This window comes from Carcharodon carcharias, chromosome 1, assembly GCF_017639515.1.
Source record: "Carcharodon carcharias isolate sCarCar2 chromosome 1, sCarCar2.pri, whole genome shotgun sequence".
Lineage (NCBI taxonomy): Eukaryota > Metazoa > Chordata > Chondrichthyes > Lamniformes > Lamnidae > Carcharodon > Carcharodon carcharias.
This window is the reverse complement of record NC_054467.1, coordinates 153,500,235-153,524,151: the sequence shown is the minus strand read 5'-3', so window position 1 is coordinate 153,524,151 and position 23,917 is coordinate 153,500,235. Positions and strand designations below refer to the sequence as shown.

The window sequence follows — 23,917 nt, the reverse complement described above, 5'->3', positions numbered from 1 at the left end:
AAATAAAAAATGCTGGAAATACTCAGCAGGTCAGGCAGCATCCGGAGGTGCAGGGACAGGGTTAACACTTCACTTCGCTGGACTCCCTACAGAAGGTCATCGGCCTGGACTTCGTTAGCTGTGTGTGGAGATAACACTTGACAACTTCTACTTTCTCCTGTGATTGTTAAGCATTTGGGTGCATTTTAATACCCTCTGGATTTTGATTTTCTGATTGGGGCTGTTTCTCTGCTTGATTTTATTTCCACACTCCACTCCTGAATATGGTGATTCATGTTGGGTCATAACTCCACATTGATCATGCCCATGTGATTAATTTTCATGTATAGTCGAGGGCAGTGACTATCCTATCATAGGGCAAAACATGGCCAACTTAATTCGGATATTACCACAGAAATAGTATGCTTCGATCACCTTTAGAGATTTGTGGTTTACAGTATCACAGAGATCCGAAATAAATCCTTTTTTTGTCGATTTTAATGGAAAATGTGCTCTTACTGGAAATTCCAAAGGACTCTCAATGTTCAGAGTTCTTAAATGACTGGAAACAGGATCGAGTAAAGTGCTTGAGATAAGACCTAATAGGTCGGAAGCAATGTCTGCAGCAGCTGACTTTTAAACATAGGGTAACAGATGCATGGAAGTGTTTGTCTCGAAAGGAGTTGAGTCGTTTCGAAAGTGTCAGAATGAAGTTTGAGTCATTTATTTATATAGTCACCTAAAGCCAAAAGGTGTTTACACACAACTGTAAATGTTTAAAATAATCCACCGGACAGTAGTATACGCCGCAAGGCTGAAGAAAGTCAGCATTTTCGCCCACAGGCATGACTCAGATCAGGAGACCGGTATTGTAGGGACTCGCAGTTGTCAATCACATCGCTGACGGCTCGAAAGGCTGTCTTCCGAACGTGTTTTTTTTTGTGCATCGCGTGTTCTTCGATGCGAGGAATAACAATGCTAGGCTGTTGTGCGGGGCAGAATGGTAGTGGGGGAAATGAAACGTTCTCCTAAGGCACTCGGTATTAGTAGAAACACTTGCAAGTCACTCAGCCTTTAACACACCAATTTTCTTCCCCCAGTTTTTCCACCAATTACATCGAATGAGGCTGTCAGTTAGTGCCGACTGGTGCCAAATTAAATATCGTTCTCTTCTCTTCATCGCATCTGAAATGATGCCCTTGCCTATCTCAGTGGATTCATTGCAGTCATCGCATCCGACTCACGGGTCAAAGATTAGGGAGTGAGGAGAGGAACTTAGATGTGTACTTGGTCGTGAACTTGCAATTGAAATGAGTTCCAAGGGGTGCCGATACAATAATTCATCAAGGAAGGGCAGCAGGAAGGGAACAAGTCACCAACATGGCAAAGTTTTTGTAAAATATGACGGGAAAGCATCAGTGAGTCACAGGCGTTCATGATTGTGCGTATAAAATAACACAATGGTAATGTTTTAAATAAAATCTAAAATGTGCTGTCTGGAGATAGCAGATGTATTGAAAGTAAATGCGTGTAGTCTAATTTATTGTATTTGCTTGTGGTCCTTGTGTTCATTAAGGGAAAGGTGCCTCTGTTGGTGAATAGGACACTTACATTACATGCACCCAATGTGAGGATTAGCGATTCATTATCAGATGAAACACAGGAAAATGCAGAGTGAAGCTCCCTCATTGTACTCCCAATTTTTTTTGGACGGATCTCCCACTGACATTCTGTGGCTTTCGTGAGCTACCAGTTTGATCCAAAATTTAGCAGCTTTGTGCTGCTGATTCACACCCTCCAGGAAGTGGACTGAGACTGCTCGAATGTATTTCACACAGGATCATTAAAAACTGTTCAAGGGATGCAGGTAAATCATCAGACTGATAGACTAGAGCTCACTGCGGAACTCAGCAGCGAAGAGATCTGACGCCACATGTTACTGGCAATGTTAAGAAAGCTGTGAGTAATTTAACCTACACATTCAAATCGCTGGGTAGTAATAGGTGCTCATTGTAACAAGGTGGACTAATTTCTCTTTTAATTCTCATTGTTTGATTTGTGGCAAATAATTGGAAATAGTAATGGGTCCAGATAAAACGTTAATGCACATTCCACTTCGTACAATTAATTATGTTTTTTTTTAAAAGTGCATGTGTTCTTGGATTGGGCCAACAAAACTCCTTTTCATTTCCTAATAATATTAAAGGGGTGCCGTGCTACATCATTTCAACATTAAGAAAGTTTACTTACGCATTTTAGAACTGTTAGGTTTAAATATGATCTTATTTTCAACGTTGTGTGCGAATGTTGTTTCTATACATATTTCAAGATGCGTTTTTAGCGCGGGCTCGTTTTTATGTGGGTGATCTTACACCCACATATACTTACTGCACTTTTTGTAGTCAACTGTGATTACCTTCCCTTTCTAGATTGTTTGGGGTCTTTTTCCCTTTTTAAGGATACACTACTCTCTCACGTCACGTGATGGGTGGATCAACGTTTGGTTTGGAACCTCCTCCTGTATATAATCAGCAAATTGCCAGGTCCACTTGACACTCATCCAACTGAACCCAACGTGTAACATCTTCCCTTACTGGATTATCGCTTTAGCGACGTTTGCAGAATTCCCCTCCTTCTCCAATAAATGAAAGGTGACTTTAGTATGTTTCGCGATCTGATCGACAATAAGAGAATAAGACTGTGAAGCTGGAAAGCATCCAATACCTATTTGAGAAAATAGGCGTTTCGGAGCAGCGGCTGCGAGAATCATCCACTGGAGATCACGTCAATCTGGATCCCGGGGTTCCCATTGTGACATGTCGAAAACATGGGTTTTCGCGCTGTTGGTGTGGCTGCGGATGGGATTTTCTGATGCAACGGGTGAGGGCTATTTGCAAACTAACACAGTAATGTTGTTGTTGTGTAATAGTTAATGGCACCAAATTCAACCCGAGGAATTAAGAGCACAATTCAAGTTGTAGGAAGCCCAGCAACTGTTTCGTAATGTAAAGTTGAATTAGTTTTACAAATTAGTGAAAACATTCTGCAATTGAGTTTTATCTTGAAGAGGAATTTAAACCTGTGTGAGATTTAATTTCGTTTGAAGCTAAACCCTGAGTATGAAGTATACAGATTAAACACCGACTACAAAAGGTGGCTTGTTGAGTTTATATCACTTGATTGTGTGAAACATATTATGTATCCAGAAGCGGTGGTTAATTTGAGCTGTCATAATGCAACGCTGCCGACTCCTTTAAACAGCCATATACTCTGCCAAGATGACAGCGAATTGTAGGATCACTTTATGAAGGTAAAAAGCAAGGGGGTGGGCTAGAAATATTGGATATCTATATTCATGATCGAAATGATTATACTTGGGCTCCCTGGTCAGGGAAATTTTAACAATAGTTAATTGTTTACAAAGGATTGAGGATTTAAAACAAAAAATTGTAAAAACCTTTAATTTGCAATACAGCTCGACACCGGGCTACTCGCCGTGTACATTGCATGAAGTCTTTCTCATTGTCCTGCTAACTGGTGGGACCCAGGGGTTGTGGAAAGTTGAGCAGGGAGTCGACAGTTTTGGTACAACATTCATGTTAAGACTGGAGAAAAAAATACGTCGACTCTTCTTTGGGCTGATGGTGTGGGGATCTATAGGCAGAGCCCAGTCATCAACCCAAGTGAAACATAGGACTGAGGAACAGGTGTTGGCCATTCGGCCCTTCCAGCCTGCTCCGCATTCAATAAGATCATGGCCGATCTGGTTGTGGTCTCAGCACCACTTTCCTGTCTGCCGCCACCTCCCCCCACCGCAACCCCCCCCTCCAATTCTTGACTCCCTTGTCGATCTGTATAGCTCAGCCGTGAACAAATTCAATGACCCAGATCCACTGCTCTCTGGGGAAGAGGATTCCTGCAGATTAGTGATGGAGATTCAGCGAAATCAGTTCAGGGAAAACTGGGAAACGCAGTACTGTAGCTGGAATCTATCGGGTTACTGTGTGCGAAACCCCCCTCCCGCAGTTGCTCAGCTTCAACACTGTGGAGTATATAGCGAGTCTCTGATGCGAGAGAGCAGATGGTCCAAGCCACCGGGACAAGGGTGCTGGCGATTTCAGTTATCTGAAGTTCAGAAAGTCTGAAATGATCAACAGATGTCCCAATGTCCAAGTATTCGTACCTTGCAGCTTTGTTTTCGAAGCAGTGTGTGCTAAAGTTGGTGCAGGCTTTGGCTGCCCATTGAGGATATTCTCCAGGATCTGGAGAGGAGGGTGTTCGTGTACCGATGTGAGGTCTCATTTAGTGATCGCACTCTACTGTAAGATCTGTATAAGCAGCCCGCCAAACAACCAATAACGTTCAAAAAACAGAACAAATACCAGCGGAGAAGCTCTATAGATAAATGGGTCCGAGCCTCGTTCCCATCTAAATACAAATAACTCCAGGCAGGAACAAATTCACTATTTGTGATCCAATTTAGACACACCTTCTTCAAAGTTAAACCTATCTGTTCTCTCCCTTTTTATATAGTTTACAGTTTTCTGAATTTCATAAATATATTTTGATTTCATCGCGTGGATTGGGCACCTCTCATTTTTAAATCATGGTGCACATAATTTGGCCTCCGAAGGAAAAGAAATAGAACCAAATAATCTGATTAAAACCGCCAGTTTTCCCACGTATTCCTAGTAAAGGAAAATTAAAAAGGCCGAGGGGCAGAGAGGCTTTGAAACCCTCTGGCCGTTATTCGCTTTTACAAGGTTATGAAAAACCAGTGCGGTGAATTAAATCACTGCAGTTCCCCAGTAGCTGATTAAAGGTGAGCTGGTAAATAGTGTGTGGTGGTGTTGGGGTGGGGGGGGGGGGGGGGGGGGGGGGGGGGGGGGGGGGGGGGGGGGGTGCGGGGGGAGGGGGGGTGGTGTTGCGGGTAGTGGCAATCGAATCGCTGAAGTCTGCTGTCAACGCGGATTGTCTCACTGAAGTACCTCATGACAGACGGGCAGGAGATGTGGGAGTAGTTACTGATCAGAGGAAATCTGTTACACAATAAGTGCAAGTACACGAGAACAGACAGTGGTCTTCCTAATGAGGCGAATCTGTGCCCATTTTAAACTGAATTCAATTCTGGATTTGGACCCACAATTGTTTGTTCCTCCTGCACCCCTCCGAGATGGATGTCTATGCTGCAATATCTTAGACTATTTGTATCAGTCACATTTCTCAAACTGTCACTGCGATTATTTGTCATAACAATAATCGTGCTGTTAGCTGGGCATAAGGAAGTTATATAAAGATTGCAGTCCACCCATAGAAAGAAATAGAGAAAACTTGTGTACTGTTCATTGCACAAAGTCCAAAACATTTCATAATGGACTTAATTATTCAATACTTATTTAATTTCTTTATTGATCCAGCAATTTGAGAAAAGAAATGTTTAGAGAAAACCTTGATATTTCCCAATGGGTGAAATCATCTGCTGATTGTCCATTTCATTCCAATATTTCACATCCTTTGTAAGTCCTTAAAATTGGGCAACTTCAGAAAATCAGAACTCTGTCCACAGTTCTTGAGGCTTCAATGAATCAACTAATGCTTGACCATCTGCTCTTCACCCTGTTATGATAGAGACTGCAGAGCACCACACTATGATTTAAAGATATAGTATTCTCTTTATCAACCAATATTTCAGAACTATTGCACCACAAAACAAAATACTCTGGATGTCCCATCAATACATTCCTACCATTGTTAAAATGTTCATCTAGTTATTCAAACATTTCCTTTTGAATGCTGTGTTTCCGTGAATCACATGAAGTACACTGCTTGCCATCCACAGTCACTGTATCATGTTTGGCTTTCTTGAGATAGTTAAGCATAGAAATAAACAATATTGTGCATTTTTCACTTTTCTGATATATCAACTTGAAGCATTTTGTGGATTAGTAGAATGTGTATTGTGTCACATAAAATCACAAGATACTTATAGGCCCATCCTAATCCACCTGTTCAGAACAATATAACACTCCCCCATATACAGAGTCATAGAATCATAGCCCCTAATTGTTTCTTTAGTGATTCCAGGGTCTTTGTTTCCACCAATCCCATGGTGGCCCATTTTAAATAATTAGCATGAATATATTATAATATTTGTCATTGTGTTCAAATGCAACAATGCATGTAACACATATGCACACATCACATATACTAAAGAGCTTTCTGGTCTTTGTCATCTTTCAGTTTTCCCTTAAAATTCAAAATGCCAAGTTGGACATAAATTATTACTATTTTTCAAAAGCTACACTATAGGAAGCAAAGCAGAAGTCTAACCTACAGCTGGTGAAAGTCAAAAGTTAATCTTAAATGCTCTGAATTAACTACAATTTAGAGAAGCAACATCTTTACTAATAAGGCTAATAATATTATGCCTAGTAGCCATAGTTGCCAAATGCTTAAAGTGAAGGTTAGTTGTACTATCAGTTTTTGGGGCAGGTAGGCCTTCTCTGCACCTGTTGAATGCACCATGGGGGTAATGCAATGGGAAATCATCAGTGTCACTGAGGGCCAGCATACCAGTATTGCGCTAGTTATTGCTACCCCAAAAAATATTTAAGAACCTTGCTTTATGACATAGTTTTGGTCCCTGACAGCACTGCTGGACCTCAGCACCCATAAGAAATAGGTACCTTTTAATTGGCCCCTCAGCCATGTTGACTCTAGTTCTGTAAGTGTCTCTATTAGGCAGTTGCAAAATCTTGATGCAGCAATTTTGTTATTTACTCATGGATTTTGCTATTGTTCCTTTTTAAAGTTGGGCCTCATTTGTCATCAGTTAGGCAAGGGAACTATAATTGAGCTCAGCCTAATGAAGAACTATGGGTATTCTACTGCTAATTCTAAAAGAGGAAGGACAGGACAGAGGAAGCAAGTAATATGAGTTGACCTTGGTGTTGGGGATGATTGATATCTGGTGGGCCTTACACAACCTCAGCATTCAAAGGAATACAATAAGAAATGAAGTTCCCTCAATCAGTCACAGGCATCACCTAATATACCTGATGCTCAGTGATTGTTCCTAACATATCTCATTGCTACACTGAAATGGCAGTAGAGAGTGCAGTGCTAAAAATATGCATGCCTGTTTATTTGGAAAATAAGTGAGGGAATGTGCCATGGATTCTTGCTCTGTGATGTGTCACCAGACTTACAATAACACCTTTTAAGATTCATTGCTAAGCAACACTGTATAATTAAGCAAAGCCTAAACATGTTTAACCTGGCAACATTTCAGAGAGCAGCAACTTTCTTCCCAACCTGTTCCAGCACCTGGCCATGGTTGAGATACATTCATACTTTGTGCTACCTCCATCCACTTACCATTGTGCTAGTCTTCAGAGAAGGTATCCCCTGCTCCGGAAAGAACTGCTCTTCTCTTCAGCACCACTTTGCAACATGACATCCAAAGGTCCATCCTGGAAGAATGTTGTTCATCGCCATGGGCCTGATACAGCCATTTCCTTTTTAGCAGCAGTACAGTTTTAACTTTAGCTTGCAAGAGCTCTGGACAGCATTTCATGAGCCTCTGTTCTTCATGTGCTGTGTGCTGATAACACCACAATGTTATGTAAAGGAGCTGACCTCACATTGTAATATGAGTTCAGCTCATAGAATTAAAAGTGCAGGCAGCACATCACTCTCATTACTACAGCACTGTGACTGTGTGAATGAAAAATCATCAAGCTGCAATATTTTGTCGATATGTCATTAAAGGAGTTAATTAGTTAAAAATATATTTTTTAAACATGCCTGGCTCTTTTTGCAGCCATAAATGGCATTCCCTAAAAATGGCTTTTGTGTCACCATGCTGGCTCCTGAATTAAGCTTGTCATGCAGTCAACCCTCTTCTGGAATGTTTTTTTTATATAATAGGTTCTGTTAAACAAATGTTTGCTAATTAGGTCACCATATTTTCCATTAATCAAATTGATAATTTGCTTCATTTTCCTAAATGAGACATTATGTATCTACATAACTCTTGGTAGAGTCAGGCTTTATTTATTGAAGATAAAGCTAAAGCACAGTCCATGTTTAATAAAATAGAACTTGCATGCAAATTAATGTGAGATTTGTAGCCAACATAGTGTATGTAATATAGTTGCACATTTGCATTGTTTATTGAAGAATTTGTGATAGAATGTCAAGATAGAAAGGTTTGTCATAACAACTTCACACAGAAAATTTACTGTGATTTATTAAAAGCAACACCAATGCAATTGGTTAATTTTCAGGTATATGTTGGACTTCCACTACCTCATCCTCATTGTTTTATTACAACCTCCAATCTTTGGCTGGATCCTCAAATATTGCAGCGGGCATGGTCTCAAGTGCAGGAAAATACATATTTGAAAATATAGTTTTGCAAAGTTCCTCAGGGGAAACAGTCCCTGGACCCTCCCTAGAAGAATTTCCTTCCTATCTCCCTACAACAGTAGTTACATATTTTCTAGTCCTTCCTGGCTACACCCTTGTACTATGCATAATGCAATGTCAATTGACGGCTGATACATGGACAGGTTTCCATTCAATAACACTAATAAAACAGTGAGGTGGCAAACAAGTGTTGTAAAACAAGGACAACGTGTTTTGTTCTCACAAAAATCGTGTGAGCATTTGGATTTTTCAGCCTTCAAACTGACTTCAGCATATCTATAAATAGCCAACTAATATGCAAGAGTGTATTCACTCTTGTTTTTACAGATGTTTCTCTTTAAAATTAATCAGATGTTTTAATTTGCAGGCTCATACTCTTCCCCACACCTAAGCATCCAGAATAAAGACCATGTAATTAATGCTAATGACACGTTAATAATTACTTGCAGGTAAGAGAAGATTCTGCATTTACCTGACATCTATCACATAATCTTGCACTTATTTTGTATATTTGTGTGTGTGTATATGTTATAAATGTGTTTATATATACATCTTTATGTAAATATATGCATATTTCTGTGCATCTATTCAATCCATCCATTCATCTATCCATCCATACATCTATTCTACCTACTCTACTCTATTCTATCTATTCAATCTATCTACCTAATTATCCTTACGCATACCAACTATGACCTAAAATTGCTACTGGCAATATCAGTGGACATACACTTAGTTTATTTGTATAAGATTCTATTAACCTTGCATAAATGAGGACCATTTGAGATAAACAAGTTAACACTTGTGTTTAAAATTTACAGCGTGAGCAGTAAGTTCATCCTATGCCTGTAAACAGACAGCTGTCCTCCATTTCAGGTTGTTCTGTATTAAAACATATTGGCTAGCTACAACTTTGAAAGAAAAAGCAAGACTTATAAAATCTGCTATAGAAGTTTCACAATTACCTCTAATTATCTTTCACTCCAGTCAAATAGAAAAAATATGATGTTGTCATACACAGCCCATTGTTCGTGTTACATTTCTGTCAACAAAAGTGGCATGTGGACAACGCTTTGAGTTCATATAACTTCTCCCACAAACTCTCAATCAGAAATTTTCAAAATATCTTAAAATGTATATTTAATGTAAACATTGAATTTGACACCAATTTTTTTTAGAAACTGCTGAAATGTTTTCATTTTCTGCATAATGTTTTTACCGTTATTGGATTGATTCAAATATTTCAAAAAGAATATCCAGTTGCTGTGCAAATTTCTTCCCTGACTTCTCCCTTTGTACTGCCTGCTTCCAATTCATCTCTCTAAGCTGAATATCCCAGTATATGTTGATGCACCTAAGGCAAAGAGCTGTCAATAGCAGAATGCACACTGAAGGCTCCTCACCAGGGAAAGCTGCTGGTTTTAGCATTACTCCATGAAGGCAAAATAGTTCTATAACATGTAATGCTCTGGAGCTGCTTTTCTTTGCAATTTTCATTTTTAAACAGTAGTGAAATTGCAGCAAATGTGTATTACAGCAGTCTCTAATTTATTAATTATGGGACTTAAACTTTCATGAAATTATCTCACTGTGCACCACTCTGACCTATGTAATATATTCTAAATAATTGCTCTTTATTTCTATTAAATGATTATTGCAATCCCCTCCCCGAAGAACATCAATCTATAAATTGTAATAAATCTGTTTAAATAATATGTAATTTGTATCCTGGTCTTTATTCCTTTGTGGAAACAAAATGGGAAAAAAATGTGTAAAATCATAGTTCAACACTTCATGTCTTCATTTTGGTAAATGAGCTTTTATCATTATTTGTGGTTAAGAAAGCAACTAAATAAAAAGAATTTTATGCAGCTCTGCATTTCTAATTGAGAACATGTTGCTTTTGAATGATTGCTGTAGTGGACGTGAGCCATTGGAATGGTCATGGCCCAGAAATCACAGTAGCATGGAGCACAGGATATCATTGAGTGACTGCACCAATGGGACTTCATTTTGCAAAACTCTCATTCTGACAAAAACCATTGCAAATGATACAGGAACATACCGGTGCTTCTACAAACACTCCACGGTGCAAGTAGCTGCAAGTATCTATGTCTTTGTTCAGGGTAAGAGAACTTTCCTTAAAAAATCATTATGGCCCTTGGAAAGAAATTTGTTGCGTATGTTCCAATAAACAGCAAAACATTTCCACTTCACCTGATTACTCCCTTCGATGTCACTTCTTCTCTGTTTAGTATATAAATATTCCAATGTTGAAATTTAAAAAGACAATAGTAAAGGAAAAAATTAGAACCAACTTTTTATTAACCTAGCATTATAAGTGAGAGCAGCAGCAATAGCAAATAATTTCAATTCTAGCATATGGAAATAAATACAAACAGAGCTCAATTTCAATTGGTTACAATTTCTCCAGTAGGTAGCATTTCAATTTAAAACTTGTATTTCCTGCAGCATGTGGATTCATTCTGTTTTGCTCTTTGATCTCACGGCAATGCTTCTTTTGTGGGAACAGATACAGATTCTTATCAGACGCCGTACAAATGATCACCTTTGCTTTGACTGGAGTAGTGTACCCACAATAAAGCCCACCACATGCTGAGGTTAACCTCCATAGGGTTCCTGTTCTCTGACTTCCAAAGCAATGTGGTTAAATGCAGATTGCCTGCAGCACTTCCTTCTGTCTTACCGATCAGACAAAGTTATAATGAGAAAACAAACCAATTTCCTGATTGGTGTCCTTGACGCCCTGCATTTTATGTCAGTCATGCTATTATACTTCATACAATTGCGAATCAACCTCAAACAGCAATTTTTATAATAAAAGATTGCAATTCTCCTAGAGCTATAATGCTTAACAAAATTACACTTTTGAAGATCACCTTGTAAATTTATTGGGAAAGAATGCTATGTGTTCTATTTAAAGTTAGTTGGCCCAAGGATCTTATTAATACCTGATGCAACTCAATTACTCAAATATTTTATAAGATAGTTTATTTTAAGATGAAACATACAGCAAATCCATCAGTGTCATATAAATAAGGAAAGCATCAGTAATGAGCATAAACAGTCTGAGAGAAAGCTCAAACTTTGGTCTCAGCATAGGTTGACATTCTTTTAGCTTGTATCTTAGTTACATGCCCAATATCTATTGCTTATAGATGAGTTTCTAATGAGATTGTTTCTAAGATCACTAACATCACATTTTGATCCATTTCTAAGCACCCTCCAGCTTTGGAATTTTTGGTGTGTCATTGGATTTTCGAGAGGTTGCAATAAGATACATTGATTTACAATTGTTAATGTGGCTGTAGGTTTTCAGGCTGATACAAAGTTCCCTCAGAGATCTGTAAGTCTATCTTGTTACAAAGTTTTATTCATTGAATGGACAGTCTCTTACAAGCCTTTGGAAACTTTTTACCCCAATACTGACATTTTTGTTTACCTATACTTTATTTTAAACGTGTATCAAAATTGGAAGGAGGCAGGTAAACATTTGTCAAATGTGAATGACAAATTGCCTCATTGTTCTCACTGAATTTTAGATGTGGCTCAATTAACTTGCAATTAGTTGATGAATGCTTCATATGAAAATTGTTTCAATAAAACTGCAGCCGAAAGAAAAAAATGAATCAAAAGATTTAGGCCCAGCCCATAGAGATTCAGCTATCTTCCATCCTAATCCTGATGAGAGTCTGGCTGATCCCACCATAAAACAAAATCGGCCTGGTTGTTTGGCAACCTCCATTTCTGGAATTTCCCAAAAAGCCTTGTAAGGCACAGAATTATTCCCCACCCCATCCAAGGCCAGCAATGTCAGGAGGATCCCACTAAGATTATTAGCTATGGTGTGGGAGGGTGGGGGCCTCCTTATCCTAGAAGTTTGTGTTTTCCTGGCTTAGCTGAGACCTAACTAGAGACCAGTGTATCAAAAGAGATGAGGATACCAGATCTAGATATGCCAAAATAGGCCCCACAATACAGGTCAGGGAAATGACCAGGATGACCAAATAATGGAATTTAGGCAAAATAGTAGATATGGATTGGACTTTTTCACAGAGAGCTGTGGGATTGCGTAATCGAGTCTGCAGAGAACCAGGAAAATGCCCATCCCCCTTCACAAAGATGGACAGGGAACAGATTTCCTGGCTGAATGGGGCAGGTAAATGTTGGTGTTATGCCTGTAGTGATGTAGGTGCTCCCTAGCTCAATGCGAATTAGGTGGGCTCCCATTGACTCAGTGTGGTCAGCGTAGTCCGCTTTAACTGCAAATTTTCGGGCCCTTAAACCTGTTTTTTTTCAATACTCCTGAAGTTAGAGCACCCTCCTTCAAGAAGAAGGAAATATGGATTTTCTGAGTGATGGATCTTTTGCCCACTATGGCCAGTATTTCATTCAACCCATGCATACTTTGCAATGCCAGAATTACTGAATTTTCCTTTTCAAGATGAACTGAGCTTTAACTTGAGACGCTCATAGCAAAATTGCACGTTAAATTGGTAAACCTGTGAAGGCTGGCATGCAATCCCAGATCTTAAGAATGGGAAATCAGTTGTCTACCAGTAGAGCAATAAAAGAACAATACACTTGGCACCTTACCATTTAGCCTTAGTTTCAGTAAGTCAAGTGGACCTCTACTCTTAAGCCCAACCAGAAACTATAGGCATTGTTTCAAATGAGTGCTCCAAATAAGCAAAAGTCTTAAAGGACTTTGCAATTATATTGCTCCAAGGATTTAATTGAAGTCATTAGCATCTGTTGATATCCTAAAATATGCTTTAGAAGCATCTGCCAGTTATAACAACTAACTCTACCTTTGGAGCTAAACAGATATGTTATTTGCATTTTAGACTATCAGATTCCCTTTGTGAATTCCTATCCTGGGAACCCAGAAGCACTGTATATAATGGAGACCAAGACACTAGTCATTCCATGCAGGGTTTCCATGCCGGATCTTAATGTGACCCTACAGACGGTAAATAAAATTGCTTATGTTACACTATGTAATTGTTTTAAAATACAGTATACCTTATAACAGCCATGCTATTCAAATATAAATGCATGTATACATCAAATGTAATGTTGTTAGTAGTGTGATCACATTCAGAATAATTTGATTTTTTTTTTGTCTGCATCATTTTAGAATATTGGCGGTCTCTCTGAAATGGGAATGATCTTAATCCTCTGTTAAATTAATCATTTTAGTATACTGTAAAGCACTATATTACAGAACAATGATATGGAGATGGCAGGCATTGAGGTCCTACCATTAGACTTTCAGGAACTATGGAGCAAGTTAAAAAGTAAGACCTCTAAATGTAGCAATCTCCAGTCTACTCCTATTGCCATGCATCAGCGAGAGTAGGAATAGGAAGATAGGGAGGATCAATATGTGTCGTGAGGCATGGTACAGGTGGGAGGGTTTCAGATTCTTGGGTCATTAGGACCAGTTCTCAGGCAGGAGGCACCTATTTAAAAGGGAAAAGTTGTACTTCATCAGGACTGGGTCCAAAGTCCTCATGAGGAGTTTCATTAATATATTTGGGAAGGATTTAAACTAAATTGGCAGGCAAATGGGCACCAGCATATAGAAGGAAAAAAGAAGAATAAGTATATAAAGTGATGAAAATGTTGGATAGTAGTAGAGGAAGTTGTACCATATCAGATAGGAGCAGACTAAGGGAAGCTACACAGTATAAAAGACAGGTTTAGAACGAGTGCATGCAAATACACAAAGGGCCAGATTTTTTCAGAGTCATGGAGACCACATGGGACTTTAAAAATGATGAGTAGGACCTGAATTTGGAAGCCCCATCTCAATTTCCAATAGATCCCATTTTCACCATTAGGGGAAAGGGAGTGACGTGCAACTCACACATGAGGGAAACCTGAACTTAACAGGTCCATTTGCTGAGTTCAAACAAACCCAATTTTCACTGTCACAAGGACCTTAACCTGCAGTGTGGGAGACACAAGTTTTTACAGTAGATGTAAAAGCCCAAAAAGGGTGGATAAGGTCTGTAGAAACAGTCCAACTATGAAATTATTTCATCCGCAACCCTTTAAAATAAAAAAAACGTAGGGCAGGATTCTTACCTCATGGGCCGGGTGGGCCCAGGAGGGATCGCGAAACTGACCGCTGCCTGTGATCAAGCCCCAACTGCGATTTGACTCTGGCTGGCTAATTAATGGCCAGCCAGCGTGAATTACGTGCTGCAATGCTGAGCACTGTCGGAGTAGGGGTGGGAGTAGGATAGGCGTGGAAGTTTGTACATGTGCGTGGGTGCACTGAAAGTTCCTTGAAGGCACAGAACTGCCTCAGGGAGCTGAAGAATTTAAAAATAAATAAATAAATAATTTGAAAGTGTGAACAACAAGTCTCCTCATGTGGTTCTGTTATAAACGAGATTTCAGCATTTTCATTTTATTTTTAATTCCTCTTGGAAACCTTATCCCACCCATGGATGAGGTTTCATAAAAAAATCCAAATCTGCCAGGCAAGCAGCGAAAAATTGCATTTAATTATTATTGTAATGGCCTTAATAGGCCGGTTAATTGGCGGCGGGCATGTGCAGAAGTTGGCAGCGTGCCCGCCAACCAAAATATTGCGTGAGTGCACCATAATGTCAGGACACTTACCTGATGTCATCGCGCATCATTTTACACTCAAACGGGTTGGGTGCACGCCCACTCGCTCGGTGAAAAATTCTGGCCATAGACTGCCTGTGTCAGTGTGAGTTGAATAAAGCTGTTCTATCAGTTACAATAGCTGTTTATTGACATTGTTAATGTCAATGCAGGCTATCATTATTAATGCTTGACTGTTTTCCACAAACAATCTCAGCAGGGGTTTCCTAGTTCATGGTTTTATTGACAGCTCAAGGAAGTTATAAAAGGATTAGCTGTTTTTTGATGTGAGGAATGAATACGTCTGTGTGTTTTATAAGGGATTAATTGTTAGAGGATATTTAATAGTTTTGAATGGGCTTTAATGAATGGGATTACTTTTTACTATAGTAAAGGCTGTAATAAGTAATTGGAGCTTTATTTTATTTCATTTCAACATGACTCCTAAGGTCTGTCCATTGGTGCTGGGTATGTTAGCATGGAGGGCACAAGGGTGGTGGGTGGGGGGGCCATGATTTGGCATGAATTTCCATTAAGTTTATGGGGGCTTTAAGGGGCTTTGGGAGGGGCTGGGGGCTTGGGTTGGCATGAGTTAGCATTAAGTTGGCATGGGAGCTATAATGGGTCATGGGGATGGCTGAGGGGCATGGGTTGGCATAAGCTGCCATGGCAGCATGATGTAGCATGCAGAGTAGGTTGGGGATGATGGGGTGCGAGGGATGAGGGTTAGAGGGCCTAAAATTTATGGAAACAACTGGTATGAAGTGCCAGAGAACTAAGGTGGGTTGTTTAAACAGCCCGTCTTGCCACTCAGGAGTCCTTGTGGCTGCCTCCAATCTGTGTTCAGGAGTGGCATGTCCAACTCCACTCTGCACCTCACCACCACCCTCCACCACCCTTCCGGAGTAAAAATCAGGTCTTATGGAGCACCTTGTCACAAGGCTGGTGCAGTGAGCCAGGAAATTTCCTGACTCACATTGTTTGCCTTGAGAGAGAAAATCTGGCCCAAAGTGTGGGAAATAAGATTGGTGATCTGCAAACACAAATAGCCAAATATTGCTTGGGATAATGTTAGGGGTTAAAGCATAGAGTTAGGAGGCTTGCATTCCAAGTTGCTAAGGGAGTTAGGAGTGGCAATAGCAGAAGGGCTTGTCATAATCTTCTAAACTTCCCTTGATACGGGCAAAGTCCCAGAAGATTGGAAAATGGTAATTTTTTCAAAATTCATTGACGGGATGTGGCCCTCGCTAGCTGGGCCAGCATTTATTGCCCATCCCTAGTTGCCCTTGAGAAGGTGGTGGTGAGCTGCCTTCTTGAACTGCTGCAGTCCATGTGTTGTAGGTACACCAACAGTGCTATTAGGAAGGGAGTTCCAGGATTTTGACCCAGCGACAGGGAAGCAGCAGTGATATATTTCTAAGTCAGAATGGTGAGTGATTTGGAGGGGAACTTGCAGTTGGTGGTGTTCCCATGTGCCTGTTGCCATTGTCCTTCTAGATAGTAGTGATCATGGGTTTGGAAGGTGCTGTCTAAGGAGCTTTGGTGAGTTCCAGCAATGCATCTTGCAGGTGGTACACACTGCTGCTACTGTGCATCAGTGATGGAGGGAATGAATGTTTGTGGATGTGGCACCAATCAAGCAGACTGCTTTGTCCTGGACGGCATCAAGCTTTTTGAGTGTTGTGGGAGCTGCACTCATCTAGGCAAGTGGGGAATATTCCATCACACTCCTGACACGCTTGTAGAAGAAAGTGTGTAAGGAAATTCTTAGTAACTATAGGCTGGTCAGTTTAACATTAGTGGTGGGTAAAGTTTTGAAAACAATAATTAAGGAAATAATTAACATGCACTTAGAAAAGTATGAGTTAACTAAGCAGACCCAGCATGGATTTGTAAAAGGTAAATCATCTTTGATTTGAATTAAATCATCTAATTCAATTTTTTTTTGAAGTGACAGTGAAATTTGTTGAGGGGAATGCAATGGAAGTTGTATGAATTTTAAAAAAGCATTTGACAAAGTATCACATAAAAGGCTGGCTAACAAAATTTAGGCTCAGGGAATATGACAAACTCAACTTGAATTAAAAAAATTGGCTTCAGGACTAGAACCACGGCTTTTTGAAACATATAAATGACTTCGATATTGGAATATGGAGTAAAATTTTAAAATTTGATGATGCCAAACTTGACTTTTGGCAAACTGTGGGGGTGATACCAATTGACTGCAACAGGACATAGACAGACTGGCAGAATGGACAGATAAGTGGCAGATGGAAGTTAATACAGAGAAGTGTGGGGTAATGTATTTTGGCAGAAGGGATCAGAGAGGAAATGTACATTGACTGGCACAGTTCTAAAAAGCCTGCCGAAACTGAGGGATGTGGTGGTTCGTGTGCGTAGATCTTGGAAAGTGCCAGGACATAATGAAAGAGTGATTAGCAAATGGGATCTTGGGCTTCACATATTGAGGTATTGAATACAATAGCAGATATATTATGCTGAACCTTTACAAACCTCTGGTTAGGTCACAACTAGAATATTGTGTCCAGTACTGGTCACCACATTTTAGGAAGGATGTGAGGACCCTTGAGAGGGTGCAGTGGAGAATCACTGGAATGGTTCCAGTGATGAGGGATTTTAGCTATAGGGTTAGGTTGAAAAAACAGTGGTTGTTCAACCTGGAGCCAAGGAGATTGAGAGGAGATTTGATGGAGGTGTACAGGTTTAGATAAGGTAGACAAAGAAAAGCTGTTCTCATTAGCTGGTAGTGCAAATACTAGGGGGCAAAGATTTAAGGTTTTGGGCAAGAGATATGGGGGGTGGGTGTTGGGGGGGGGCAGTGGGGGGGTGGGGGGGAATATGAGGAAGAACTTCTTTACGCAGTGTGTGCTAATGACTTGGAACTCTGCCTGCGAGGGTGGTGGAAGTGGAGACAATCAAGGATTTTAAAAGAAAATTGGATGTCACTTGAGGGAAATAAACTTGCAGGGCTACAGGGACAGAGCAGGTCAATGAGACTGACTGGATTGCTCTACAGACAGCCAGCATGGACTCGATGGATGAATGGCCTCCTTCTGTTCTGCTATACCTTATGACTCTATGACATATTTTACAACATTAAGTAATCATTGCATGTAATCTTAACCAAAGTTAGCAATTATATTTTAATATTACATTTTTTTAGTCCACAAAATAATCCCTGTTTAATTTTTGAACAGAAATATCCGGAAAAATACATTGTTCCTGATGGAATGACAACTTTCTGGGACAGTCAGAAAGGGTTCACTATTTTGAGTCACAAGATAAGAGATGTAGGAATGGTCACGTGTCAGACAACAATAAATGGAAGAGTCTTTCGTTCCAACATGTATGTGGTGGTAGTTTTAGGTAAGGTGCATTTTGTACATTTATACTGAAGAGGCTAAATTTTAAATTTCATATCTAACTTCCACTACAGAATTAATTTTGAAATATACATATAGCGCAGATATGGGACAATTGTTTGCCAGCACAAAGGTTTTGTCATGGGACCCAAGCCAATTTTTGGCGAGACCTCATGCAGTTTATTTTGGTGAGTTGCCAGCCCAGAATGCATTCCTTATAGGCAGCTCACTGATCTGATGGTGGGATATTCAGCAGGGCCGTTGGATTTCAAATTCCTGTTGCAGCACCATAACGAAGAGTTGGAAGCATTGGGAGTGATATGGAGAAACTAGTTTTGAGGAGCAGACAAAAGCTTACAGCATTTATAATGGAAAGGGCAACAATAGTGGAAAACTTTTATCAATGTGAACAAGCAAGTGGCATGAAAAATATGGGTCAAGCTAGCATTCAGGTTTCCCAGAGATAAAAACAAAAAAACTGCGGATGCTGGAAATCCAAAACAAAAACAGAATTACCTGGAAAAACTCAGCAGAGTTTGACGTTTCGAGTCCTCATGTCGAAGGGTCATGAGGACTCGAAACGTCAACTCTTTTCTTCTCTGCCGATGCTGCCAGACCTGCTGAGTTTTTCCAGGTAATTCTGTTTTTATTCAGGTTTCCCTGATTGACACTGAAAATTCCTTTGCTGTGCACGCAAATAGCTGACTCAATTTCTACCACCGATATTTGGTAGATGGGGGCCAGGAACTGGTGGTAATCTGTTGGGCAGAGATAACAAAAAAATGGCTTTGGTGGTCAGATCTAAATCATCTGATCTTCCCTGTTCCTGGAGGAAACTTTAGCTTTCTAGCTAAGATCTATCTGAAAATGAGAGCAGGCGGGAACCGTTCTTCAACCAGCCACACTTTTATGACCTTGCAACCGTCCTGTTTTGAAGTGCAAATGGTGCGGTAACAACACAAAAATCATTGTAGTTTCTTTCTACTCTTCCCACTCAAAATATAATTACGGCATAACAGTGGGAACACAGTCCAATGACTGGGGAAGGCATTCTAATGCATGGTCTAAACAGTTTTCTGATGAAAATAATATGGATGCTTATCAGCCTATAACCTGAAACATCTGTAGCGTGGCCCTTATGTATCTCACTTTAAAAATACTACAATGCAATCTGTAAACTGAGATAACAGATAATTGCAACTGGCCAGTTTATACTACTTCTCACAGTGGGGCTGCACTGCTGGCTGATAACCCTCGGCACAGCTACAGACGGTAGGATGTCATTTCATGCTTATTGCCTGCTGGGATAGAGGTTCAGGTTGGGAGATCGTTTATACTATTGTGTCTCCGGTTTTATCAACAGGAAACCTAGTTCTCCTCCAGTAAACAACGTGATTGCTTTTACAGAGCAAATTCTTTTGAGAATCTGGACCCTACCAAGTTCATTAGGCCTGAGATTGATATTGCAATTGGTTGGAGCTACACCCAAGTGTCTCTCTTATTTCCTAAGGCGTTTCATTTGTTTTCACCACATTTCTTTATGCCACAATTGGTCACCTGACTGGCAAGGATAGAATGTCATCATCACTCTAAGGCTTGCTGCAGCAAGCTAATGAGCTTAGCTTTCCTTTGATTTACTTTCATTCTCTGCCCTGCATCTAAAAATACTGGCATGTCTACCAGTGAAAGTTGACTATCTGAGTCATTGTCTCCCTGAGACCCTTAGGCGTGTAGCAATATACTGGGCCATAACCTTCGAGCTCCCCAGCATTGGATTTGGGGGTGGGGTGGGGGGGTACCCTAAGGATGCACTGGGGAATCCCTCTGGGAAGTTCCCAGGTGACGGTTTGCATGGCAATTGCCCAGAAATGCACATTTCTTATGGACAATCACGCTGCACCGGGAACCAAACAAAAATGCAGTTTAAATAGCAAACTTCGGATGGTTCTGCCAGGGTTACAATAGCTACTCAGAAAAAGTTATAAGAATTGAAACCTCTTCTAATTTCTGGGTGACTATTGTAAACATCCAGACCGACCCTCACAGCACTTCCACCACCCCCCCCGACCTCTGACCCCACACACCCGCAATCTCCGACACCCCCACCCCTTGACTTCTGACCTCCAACCCCCCCGACCTCTGACACTCCCCACTCCCCAACCTCTGACTTCCCAACACTCTTCCCCCACCCCCAACCTCTGACCCACCCAACACCCACCCCCTGACCTCTGATGTCTCCCCATCCCCCCAGCCCTCTGGGCCTCCAACCTCCCCTATCCTCCAACCTCTGACCCCTCAACCTCCCACCCTCTTGACTTCCGCCACCTGGCAAACACCAACTCCCAGCCTCTGGCACCCCCCACCCACCTCCCCGGGACTTCTAACCTCCCCTACCACCTGACCTCTGTCCACCCCCAGCCTTCCATCCTCCTGTCCTCCATCCCCTCGAACACCCACCCACCCGCCCTCTGACCACCCCAACCCCAATCGCCCCAGTGTTCCGACTCCCCCAAAACCTCCAAACCTCTGAACCCAACCCACCCACCAATCCCCATGGTGACCTCCGACCTCCCCACCCGAATCACCCCCGCCGTCCAATCCACTTCCACCCCCCAAATTCTATCCACTTATCTGAGACACTTACCTTCTCCCTGGCCTGTCAATTTCGGGGGCCCTTTAAACTTACCTACTTTACGGCAGCTAGTGCCCTCTTAAATCTGCTGGAGTGCACTTCGCTGGGGCCTGCGAGGAGTTTTTTGATGCAGGCCCCAAGCAGCTCCAGTGAATAGAAGTGTCAGTGTAATTTTCAAGGACAGATAAGTATATATTCATTTCTATGAATTCTTGCTGGCCATCTCTTTCCAACGCTAGTTGGAATTTATGGCCCACTGTGCTGTGCTGCTGCACTGCATCACAAAAGTGCTGAACCCCTTTTGGAGATTGTTTCCCAAAGGACACTGGGACTTACTCCACTGAAACAACAGAGATTTAATTAGTGGGTTCAAATTATGCCCACAGTGCTCAAAGGAATGGGCATTTGGCATGTTTGAAAAAAAATGGCTGAAGCAGAACTTACCAAGAGTTTAATACCCTCTCCCGAGGTAGGTTTCCTGGTAGGGGATATTTAACTGCGCGTGCAGGTGGCGGGTGGGGACTCTGCCCACCAATTAATGCCCACTTAAGAGCCTTATCCTGCTGCTACCTATATTCACCCTGTTAGGGTTGCTTGACAGCTCTTGGGTGGGGGAGGGGGTGGGAGGGGGTGGTGGCATTCCGTCGTTCAAAGACACTCAGTGCCTGATTGAGGGACCCAGATTCAGGAAGAGGGAAGCCCATTGAGAACCACCCCCCTGCCCTTAATGCACCCCGCTTTCCCCTCCTTGGAAACCCACACTGCAACCCTTGCCTGCCCCCATCCCTCCATTACTCACCTGTGGCCTGGATTCCTTGGTGAGTGCATTACCAGCAGTTGCCACCATTCCCATTAGCGCTGCCAAGCAATGCACAGCTGCTGGCCCCTGATTGGCCAGCAGCTCTTGGGGGCAGGATTTCTGGCCCTGAAGTCCTTGATCCTGGGAAAGGCCCACCACTGCCCAGTTAAGTGCCTGATGGATTTGGTGGGCCTTCCTGAAAGGAAGTGCCACAGGGTTCTTGCCAGCTCTCCAGCTCCATTGCCTCCATTAAGTACAAGCCTCTCATGTCATAATTTAAGAGTAGGCTGGGCAAGTCATTGAAGGAAAGAGGGGAAAAGGGTTATGGGAATTGAGTGGCCATCTGCTCATGTGGAGAAGAACTATCAACAGGGAGTGTTTAGGCCAAATATTGGTGTTGTAATTTCTGTGTAATTCTATGCCAGGTCATCAAAAAGAAGCAACTACCATGTCTTTTTTATATAGTGGACCATATTGATTAAAGTCTTTTACTACAAGCTAGCCAAAAGTTGCTGTATTATTTGTCAGTAAAACATTCTCTGCTTGAAATTTGGTGCAGTTTTAACCCAAAACAAACTCTTGTTGCCCTATGATATAAAGCTACATGGTGAGTCCTGGTTGCCAAAATGACAGAGCTAAGCAAGTTTTGGCAGTACTGGCAGAAGTTAGATCACCAAGAGCAAAACTTGGAAAGCTCATAAATGGAAAACACGGAAGAGCGTATTTGTGTCACCAAAAATACAGAATTCTAGATCTATGTTCAACACTCAGACATGGTCAGGGATTTAGATGGTATTTGTTAATACAGGGAGATTTCCTTCCTATGTTTGGTGTAGAGAAATTGTAAACGTGCTCTTTATAAATAGGTTTAAACTTTTTCGCACTTAGTGCACAAAGCAAAACATCTCTACAAATTGTTTTATTTTAATGCTTGTCATGACTCGAAACTTATTTCTATTATTATTGTGCTATCAAAAAAGGGATAATTGTATAATTTATTCTCCCTACAGGAACCAAGATTCAGGAGCTTACATTGAACCCTCAGTCGCAAGTTGAATTAGCAGTAGGGGAACGCTTGATACTTAACTGCACTGCCAAAACTGAGCTCAACGTACGGCTAAACTTTGATTGGAAGTATCCTGGAATGAAGGTATATCACATGAAAGCCTTGTGGTTTTGCTTAGTTAGGAAAAAACAAATTTAAATATCACAATGGAGCAAATCCACAGGGAGGAGGAAGATGTGTTCAATCTCTGATACTTCAAGCGTGAGGTTAGTCCTTTCAATAGGGGAGGGGAAAGTAGACAAGAACATGGTATAAAGGGTTAACAGATGGGATTTGCTAATGAATGACATAGATGGTGATGTACCACTGACACCAGTCAGTCATGTGTTAGGCTCTCTGTAGAGAGAGGTTGGAATGATGCCTAGGAGCTATGTGCCTAGAGGTAGTACTAACTAATAAACAAGTGTTAACCAGATACCAGAGTATGTCTACAATCTGTCGATTAACCAAGTCCCATGCTTATAGTCGAAGGCAGAAGGACTAATCGCAAGAACAAAGAAAATTGGGTTGGAGACAGTAATCTCAATGTAATCATAAGTATAGAACTTTTATATGACTAACTTGAGGCAATTCTATTCCAGGTGCAGGTGTTGAACAAGTAAAGTGTAAAATAGCAAATCAAATACAAATATCAAAAGAAATATTGTCAGTGAATCAGTGAACCCTTCTTGTGCTGCACAGTCACAGAGGTGAAAATCTCCAAAAGCTCTTAGTGTTACATTGTTGAGGCAAAACTGAATGGAAATGCTTTGTTGTTACATAATATTCTTGAATTTCCAGTAAAATTAATTGAAGCTGCATTGTTTAACTTCTTCAAATGGAAGTGAATAAATACATGGTTGAGAACTGATTTGTGTTATAGGAAAAGGTATAGATTGGGTGATCAAGTACTCCATGGGGCAGTTTGCTATTGCTGCGGGTGATAGTGCTGTTCTCTGAGGAGGCCAACAGTTCTGAATTAAACTAGAAATATGAGAGGCCAG

General features: G+C 41.0%; 1 protein-coding gene and 1 long non-coding RNA gene across 3 annotated transcripts in view; one reads left to right on the top strand and one right to left on the bottom strand.

Moving 5' to 3' along the window:
* The first annotated feature begins 1,638 nt into the window (after positions 1-1,638).
* The window catches only part of kdr (kinase insert domain receptor (a type III receptor tyrosine kinase)), an 83,613-nt gene continuing 61,334 nt past the window's right edge, over positions 1,639-23,917 (top strand). Inside the window, exons 1-7 of one of the 2 annotated variants that reach the window (XM_041197801.1) lie at positions 1,640-1,938; positions 2,409-2,859; positions 8,777-8,858; positions 10,330-10,535; positions 13,278-13,402; positions 18,273-18,441; positions 22,879-23,018. In XM_041197801.1, the coding sequence (XP_041053735.1) occupies positions 2,796-2,859; positions 8,777-8,858; positions 10,330-10,535; positions 13,278-13,402; positions 18,273-18,441; positions 22,879-23,018 (786 nt within the window). In that variant the 5' untranslated portion in view covers positions 1,640-1,938; positions 2,409-2,795. Of the gene's footprint in view, positions 1,939-2,408; positions 2,860-8,776; positions 8,859-10,329; positions 10,536-13,277; positions 13,403-18,272; positions 18,442-22,878; positions 23,019-23,917 lie in introns of both variants that reach the window. The other variant, XM_041197811.1, reaches the window with a different exon arrangement.
* On the bottom strand, positions 5,318-7,606 carry LOC121283343. The gene is made up of 2 exons (XR_005944231.1): positions 7,357-7,606; positions 5,318-5,610 (listed from the first exon to the last, which is right to left on the bottom strand). It is a non-coding gene; the product is annotated as an uncharacterized LOC121283343 (long non-coding RNA).